The sequence below is a fragment of the Corvus moneduloides genome, chromosome 1 (genome assembly GCF_009650955.1).
Source record: "Corvus moneduloides isolate bCorMon1 chromosome 1, bCorMon1.pri, whole genome shotgun sequence".
NCBI classification, from domain to species: Eukaryota; Metazoa; Chordata; class Aves; order Passeriformes; family Corvidae; genus Corvus; species Corvus moneduloides.
Window position 1 is genome coordinate 143,977,431 of NC_045476.1, and position 8,817 is coordinate 143,986,247.

The 8,817-nt window shown below is 42.7% G+C and overlaps 1 protein-coding gene across 1 annotated transcript; it reads right to left on the reverse strand.

Moving 5' to 3' along the window:
• Positions 1-1,750: 1,750 nt before the first annotated feature.
• Positions 1,751-7,312, reverse strand: LOC116454086 (cytochrome c oxidase subunit 6C). Its single transcript, XM_032130263.1, has 4 exons — positions 7,211-7,312; positions 6,493-6,620; positions 4,761-4,882; positions 1,751-1,878 (listed from the first exon to the last, which is right to left on the reverse strand). Exons 2-3 carry the CDS (start codon positions 6,604-6,606, stop codon positions 4,763-4,765), a joined length of 234 nt encoding a protein of 77 aa, XP_031986154.1. The 5' UTR covers positions 6,607-6,620; positions 7,211-7,312; the 3' UTR covers positions 1,751-1,878; positions 4,761-4,762.
• Between the last annotated feature and the right edge of the window lie 1,505 nt (positions 7,313-8,817).

Below are 8,817 nucleotides of genomic sequence, written 5' to 3' on the forward strand. Positions count from 1 at the left end.
GTGCTGATTTCAGAAAAGCAGGTTGGTTAGGTACCCAGCTTTGCACTCCCTTCCTACTCCAGAGGAAAGCAAGCTGTGGTTTGGTTGGCATTGCCTCTTGAGGGAAGTACTTGCCTTGCATCCTGTGTGAAATCAGAATGCATCCAGAATTAATTGCAGCCTGCAGACTCAAAGCACAGCCACAGAAGTTAGAACTCACCTTTCTTTGTTAAATACATTTAGCCAGAGACATCTCTGAGCTCTGCTATATCTGTGGAAAACTGCCTTCCCCCACAAAACTCTCATTTCTTTAAATCACGTGCTGGTAGCTGAAGGAACACAGACTACAGTAACTGCTGCTGGCTACAACAGTTTAGAAGAAACTTAAGAATTTAACAGTAAATTAATTCATGGCAACTGTGAAGAATACAGGGCCTAGAACAACAAGGGAAGTCACATCTATTAGCCTGCACACCTGGCAGTAGCAAGTTTCTTTGCCTCTGAAAGTCAGTAAGACCGAAGACCTCTGGCTATTTAAACCTGCAGACAGGCTTGAGAAAATGTCAGTACTTACTGGCATACACTGTTTATACTGTACACTGGGAAGATAAATGGGTATCATTTGCTATTGTTAAGCTCTGGTTTACATTTATAGGAACTGGGGTATTTTGATTACTAGATGGTTTCCCCTGCATCACTAATGTCAAATTCTTCCTTTGCTTAAAGGAAGCACTGCCTGAATGGGAAGTTTAAAGAAAATCCCATGTTGATCTATAAAATGTTCTGGATCACATACATTACTTATGTGCTTTCATTAGTCCAAATGTTGTTCAAGGATACCTATTAAGTGTTAAGTAGTTAATGATCCATGTAAAATAATAAGAGTTACTCCAAACAGGATTTGAACTGAAGACCTTCAAATACAACACAGATGGCCTAATTTGTCATGCTGCTTCATACAAAGACTTCCTTCCTTTCATGCAGTCAGCTTTTGCCTGCTCTCCTAGTACCCACATTCAGCAAACAAAAGCTGCAGTGCTGGTACCTTCTTCATCCTGAGCAACAGGCAATAACAAAGCCTGCTCTCGCTGACAGGTATCATGGCACAAAGAGCACCATGTCTCAGACTGCACAGAATATAGCACAGATCCAAACCATGCTTAGCTGACTACTTCCAGCTATTAAGAAGATATCTAAAAGCAGCATGCCAAGATTTTAATTACCATAATATCCTAAAATATTTATTTTGTCTGCCTGTATCCCCTTTCCTGTTGTACACCAAATACACGTGAACATACCTGCAGTTGAAAGTCATTCTCCAATCAGAGTAATAGACCTTGTATAAGAATAGGCATTTGCACTGTCTGTAAGTCTTGCTGTGACAGTCTGCTGCTGTGAGGAAGGCAATGCAGCGATGACAGCAGAAAAAGACAGAAAGGTTGGCTGGTATATTTCCAGAATTTCTATCCAAATTCTTTCCTCTCAAGGTCAGCTCACCAAAGGTAACACAGACCCCTCCAGAAATCCATCCTCTCCCCTCCTGCAACATCTGTCCTCTTGCACATTCCCATTAAGCTGCTGGGACAAACTAGCTGTCACTGCTTAGGGATATACTGTGCTATCAAATATGGAATTTGGCCAAAACAGAGATGTAAATAATCCCTGGAAGAAAGACAGACTTAGTCACCCTGAGCAAGTTCTGATGACTTTCCACCACTCTACCCAGCACCTGAGCCTTTTAAGTATTTCTACATTAATGGAGACAACTAAATGTCACTGACACATGTATTTTATTTATTGAGTTGCATTAGAGCGTGCCACGCACTGAAGTGCACTGCACTTAACACTTCAGTGAACAAATAAGGTTCGGTCATCAAGTCTCCTGGAACTGAAGGAAATCTGCAAGATAAGAAAAAAACCATTAAGTTATGATGGACAAACTTCATGCTCTAAGTAAACATACTAGTATGTATGACTGCAAAGCAGCAGAGAGAAATGTTTATGTGGTAGTTTAGTCTAGAGGAATTCCCCATTATTTCCTGATGCTTGAAGATTCACACACCCTTCATGTGGCAAACAGAAGTGAAACATGGAACAAATCAAGAGCTGGAACAACACTGCACAGCACATCAGATTCACTATATATACTGCTCTGGTAACTGAATCAATCTTGCTGAGGGCCTGCAGGAGAAAGGAATGCAGCTTTCAGATAGGAGCCAGAGAGGAAACAAGTGGTGCAGGCAGCCTACCAAGGAAGGAAGAAAACCAAATTCAAATTGCTTCTCCCCATTATACTGAACACAAATCCAAGACCAGCTGTGCTCCATGACAAGAGTCATGGAAGTGGTTAGCACCAAACTCTGAGCTTCCCCCTTTATTCCATGGCTGAGCACACAGTAGACACCAGATACTCCTCACATTTATAATTGCACTTAACTTCCACTGTCAGTATCACCACCACACTCCACACCAAGTAGATGGAACAGTGTGAATTCACAGGGAGGTGCCAAGGTGTCCCCATCCCCAGCAGGAAAAAACCTGGTGTAGAGTGCCATGCTAATGAACTAATGAACTCTCCTTCCTGCCTACCCGACCCCTTCCTACGTTTTGGGGCTAAGTACGGATTCCACAGAGAGTATTCTGTGAGGTTAAACCACTCTATTTACTGCCGTATACAGGACATGAACTGTAAAATGGGAGATGTAGAGTGTGCATGATCACTGTACCCTTTAGGTAACTACATCAAAAAAAGGCTTCACATTCAAAATAGCTAAGATTTAAACTTCTGAGGCAAACAAAAACGTCTTCCATCTGTTCTGGGTACTTGTCCTTTTTTAATAGCCTTTACAGAACATTTGAAACACTGGCATTGTTTTCCCCTTCTACTTTTGTATTCATGCGCAGGCACAACAAAAAACAACCTCTTTCTACTGTGAGGAGTGAAAAAATATCTGTTCTTATATGAATAGGCTAAGGAATAAGAAGCATCAGGCAATTCAAACAAAATCACATAAGATGATTTGTCTGCCATTTTCTTTTGAAGCCAGTACAACTAAGAAATGGAAGAATTGTTTAGGAAACATTTAATTTTAACAGGTGCACACAATGTGCAATTTTTTTTAAGCTGCCAATGGGAACACAGGCTGAGAGTGGAGCTCTATTTGCACTGAAATAAATCCTGCTCATGATTTCAATTAAATATTGAACATGCAGCCTTGTTGACAGTGTTTGTTTCAAATGATTTTACCACCAGATGGCCCTTCAGAATACACTGATGAATGCCACCTGACTAAAGAATGCAATTCCAGTGTCTAAAGAAGTTTAAAAGTGACTATATATTAGCAATAGGACTGAACCAGAGTTCAGTCCTATTGCTAATATATAAACCAGGTAAATATTAGTAATATTACCAATATTTAAACCAGGTAAATTTATAATTTCATCATTTATCTTTGCTGCAGTCATAGCTAAAGAACAGCAGTATCCCACTCTCACAAAACAAACAAACAAAAAAACAACACTACCAAAGGCTGGAACTGACACAAGGATTTTTTACCTTTTTTTCAAATTTTTAGAAGAGATGGAGCTCCGAGTTTTTTACGTAATTGTGTTATGCAGAAACCAGATAGTTGCAGATTGTCATAAAACAGAATTTAGTACATAGAGTGTTGAGTACAAATCTTTTATTCAATCTTGCTGCTTCATGCAAACAGGCTGAGAAAATCCAGCTGGCCAGGATAATTAAAGCCACAGATTATCACATAATGATCACAATATGAAAACATTCCAAAAGAATGAAAAACTATCATTCTAGATTAGTCTGAAGTCATTTTAGGAGAAGCAGAGAACTGAATGTAAAAAATTTGCAGCAAGAAAGGGGGAGTAACTCTTGATTGAGTTGTCACATCAGCCTGTGCAGCTCAGTGAGTGTAGTTATTAGTAACTACAACATGGTTGTGAGTGTAGTTATTAGTAACTACAACATGGTTGAAATCAAGACTCTTTTCCTGATTTTACTAGCAAGGGAGAACAAAGTTGGGTAGTTTTTCCTAGAAAAGGCAGTGTCAAGTGCTAAAAAATAGTATTGTGAACAAAGTTCTATTCAAGCTTCATACAATATGGCAAAAATGTGATTATTAGTACACAGAGCTGTATGCCACTGTGATTTTTTAATATATGTACGTGTGTATATAGATGTATTTCCCCTCATGATTAGTCATCTTCCCCCTCTCACCAACTTCAAAATACAAAACTATGTGCAGAAGCTGTCTCTGTTTCTTACATTAAGATGCATGCTATGAGAGAGAAACAGCCTCTCCATTTTCTCACTCACTGTACCACCACAAGTATGTAAGCAGAAGATACAGACAGCTCCAAGTTAAGCAGTTCAAGATGTGACAGCATCAACATGGCTGTGGAATCAGGCAAGTCGTGGAGTTTAATGTTAGAGCTTTGTCTCCTCTCTGTGGTTATGTGAGGAGGGCAAAGGCCTGGCATCACTACTCTGTCTCCTACATCACGCAAGTTAAACAAATTCCGCAAAAGCTACTCAGGAGCTTCTATCCTGCCCCTTACTCCAGGTCCCCACTTCTCCTGTTTCTTCACATTTTTATTACCCAGAGGTCTCTTGAGTGCAATTTGTATCCTTTCTCCTTGGAAACCCCTTTTGATTTGAAAAAAAAAAAAAGGAAGACCCCCCAAGCAGAAGCACAACATCTCACTGAAATCATCTCACTCCTGTTCTAATGCAGAGCAGTTCACTACCTGCAGATGCAGCTTACCATCATTTGGGTGGTGCACACTCAAGCACACCAGCTGCTTTCATGGCTTGAAAGTCCTTCATGGGATCATAGCTTTTATAGAACTCTGCGTAAGCTCGTTTTCTGGGTTCAGCAATTCCAAACTGAAAAGTAACACACAGAAAATTAAAGTTTGCAAAGCTTTATGAACAGATTTCTTTTCTGTTAGTCTCTATAACTTCTAACAGTGGCTATTAGTCTAAAAGGCCTTTAGCTCAAATTTTTAAAAGTTCCTTTGTTCCTGTTAAAAACCCACAGGTTGGGCTACCTGATCATTGGTCAGGGAGAACAAATGTCCTGAAGTAAAACCTTAAAAGGAAGTCTGTTACAAGGTAGCACATCACACTTTCAAGATCCAAAACCACTCCATCTATACTGATACTCAAGTGTCCAACATCCTCCCTGCTAAAAGTTTTATACAAAAAACATGTCATTATGGTAATAATGTCGTATCATTTGTGCCTGTGGACAGCTGCAAAACTCTAACTCAAGATAAAATGGCATCCTACACTGAAGGACTACATTTGAGCTACACTGTAAGTCAACTACATCTGGTAAAATTTTACAAGGCTGCCAAGCCACTCTTACAGCTCACCAACATAAAAAGACACAATCCTCATTCCTTGGACACCCACTCACCTGAAGCACAGGGATATACTCAAAAAACTCTCAAAAATGTGAAAAAAATTCCAAGGTGGGTTTGTACAACAGCATCTAACAGGGAACAGAGCAAATTGCTACTGAGATGCATGTTACTTGTTCTAAATCTGGTCTGCTACCTTACCAGTGTATTAACATGGGGGTGCCAAATAAGGTACAGACCCAGAGACTATTTAAAAAAGCTATATTCTAAGTCTGACCACAAACAAGCTTGTCTACCTCTTAACAGATGTGTTAAGTACATGTGTGAGCTTATTGTTTCTGACAGACATTTGTGGCTCTGAGAAGTTGTGAAAAACCTGAAATTAACTTCATTTCTAGTCACTTTTATCAGTAGCTTCCTGAGCATTCAAATGCTGCCAACAGTATCTGCATGACTTCAATAGGAAAAGCAACATCCAGTTCTTCCACAAGAATTCACACTGTGTTGTTTGCTTCGTGTATGAGATCCCAGAAGTATTTAGTAAGAGCACTCAAGAACAACTACTGCTCCTATCTTTACCAGAAGTCAAACCTGTAAGGGTGTTTTTCTGGAAATGTAATGCTCCATTTCCACACAATGCTTCAAAAGCAAGGACAGGTTAAAAACCACATTAGGTTTTCTCAAACTGATGTCTTCAGTGTGAAGGATGAGTTTTCCAAATTGCTTAAGAGCAAGTGTCCTGAAATCAGTCAAAAGATAAAGTAAGACCTGGACAACTCTCTCAAGTCTCAGAAACTGTGGCAGACCAAAACACAAACTATCTAGAGTTAATGTGCATCAATTCTGAATGGTCAAGAGCAGTTTGGGACTAGGAGACTTAAGGTCAAGTTGTCACGAATTGCGTGATCTTGAATGCCCTTCATAAACCATCATTATCATCATAATGATACTCATATCATTTCTTCAAATGAAGATTAGGGAGATTTATTTGGGCTTTGGAAACATGCTCACAAAAATACATTACTAAACCTTTCTGATGAACAGCTCAACCCAATCTCAACAGAAAAATATTATGAGTTCTTTAAATACTCCAATGAGCCCAGTTTATAACTGAATGACTACACAGCCCACCTTGTATAAAGTCGCACCTCCCACAGATACCAAAAATGCCCCAAGGAGGTGAAACTTCATCCGCCGGGCCAAAAGGCGCCGCATTTGTGGCTTTGGCAACAGTGCAGCTGACATGGTGACCGTATTTCCTGAAAGAAAAAATGAAGTAAGAGAATTGTGGGAGAAGCTCTACTTAAAATAGTTTTCTGTACTACAAAAAGATCACTTTTTTTATCGTGTAATAATCGTCTTCACGATATAAGCAACAGTGCTCCTGTCTGTCTGACCTTCCAATGAGAATATTTAAGGGACAAAATTCAAGGACAGCCTATTTATGATATGAATCTAGTTTAAGTTTTTACACTCCTTACACCCAGTATTTGTGAAACCAAGATTGGCCTTCGTTGTTCACACTAAATCCTGCGCTTCCCGCAGGGTCTTCCCTCCCAGGCCTGCTGTCCTATGTTTACATCAGAAGACATTTTAAGCAGTACTGGGGATGGCTGGGACCGGCCCCACGCCGCTCCCCGCACCGAGGGCGCCCCAGCCCCGCGCTGCCGCCGCCGCCGCTGGGCTTGGCTCCGCCACCCTCAGGGACGCGCAGAGGTCACGGGGCCGCGGCCGAGCGGGGAGCGGCGGCTGGCGAACCTAAGGATGGGGATGATAAGGGAAGGAAGAGGGAATGAAGGGAGAAAGAGGGAACAGCGGGAGCCGCGGCGGCAGCGGGGAGCGACCTCACCTCAGCTCCCACCAAGGTCCTTCCGCGCCGCCGGCCGCGCTCCCGCCGCGGTGCCGCTATTCCGCATGCGCGGGGGGCCGGCGGCCTACGGCGGGCGGCGCGGGTCAAACCCAGCCGGGCGCGGCGCCCGGCCCCTGTGGGAACGAGGCACAGAATCGATTAGGTTGGAAAAGGGCTCTGAGATCATCGAGTCCAACCCGGGACCGAACAGCACTGTGTCAGACAGACCCTGGCACCGAGTGCCAAGTGCAGTCTTTCCTTAAACAGCCCCAGGGACGACAACTTCACCACCTCCCTGGGCAGCACATTCCAATGTTTGTTTGATCATCTTTGCTGTGAAGAAATTCCTCCTAATGTCCAACCCCAGCTACCCCGGCACAGCTTGAGGCGATGTCTTCTTGTCATGTCACCTGTCACCTGGGAGAAGAGCCCGACCCCCACCTGGCTACAGCCTCCTTTCGGGGAGTTGTAGAGATCCATGAAGTCACCCCTGAGCCTCCTTTGCTCCAGGCTAAACACCCCCGGCTCCCTCAGCTGCTCATCACAGGACTTGTGTTCCAGACCCTTCACCAGCTCCATTGTCCTCCTCTGGACACGCTCCAGCACCTTAATGTCCTTCCTGAATTGAGGGCCCCAGAACTGGACACAGCACTCGAGGTGTGGCCTCACCAGTGCCCAGTACAGGGGGACAATCACTGCCCTGGTCCTGCTGGTCACACCATTTCTGATGCAGGCCAGGATGCCACTTGTCTTCTTGGCCACCTGGGCACACACTGGCTCGTGTTCAGGTCCCTTCTTCTGTCTTTAAGGTCCCTTCCAGCCCAAACCATTTTGTGATTCTATTAAGAGCCATGGGAGAAAACCAAGTTACCCACTTGAAGGATGCCCTGGGTGACACTGCTGTGCTGAGGGCCTCAGGACTTTATATATAAAGAGTTTGCCAGGAATTATTGGCCAAGCCTAGAAAGAAATTAAGCCATTTGTAATTCTTTCTAGATGTCCCTTAACCAGTTTTTGTACCTTTCTTGGAAATGAGGAACATATGCTTTGCCCATGATTTCCACTTAATCACCACCTGCATGTGGAATTGTCATTTTTATTCCTGGGGAGTCTCTGTGGGATTTACACTGAACGCCATAAATTCCTGCATTGAAAAGTCCCTCCTGTGCAGTAAGGAATTCATTCAAGTCTTTTGCTCCCTTGCCAAAGCCAGCAGATCCTGCCATCAAATGACAGAGATGGACTCTTAAAATTGCAGAGGAGTTGCTTTTCCTATGATGGAATTAAGAAGAGATAAGTGTCAGTAGAAAATGTCAGAGGGAAATCATGCAGCTGTGGCTACAAGATGGGAGAATGGTCTTGCAACAGCGGTTTGAATAGAAGCAATTTGGACAATATTCCCTCAAACTGAAGAAAAGTTTGTCACAATAGTTGAGACCAAAATGAAGAATGTCTGTCCAAGAGTTTTTCCCATGTGGATTAACACAAAAACCCCAAATGTTAATGATGTCATGCAGAAAGAATGGCAAGATACATCACCAAGGGAAAATCATGCCTGACAAATTTGGTGGCCTCCTATAACAGAGTCACAGCATTGGTAGATGAGG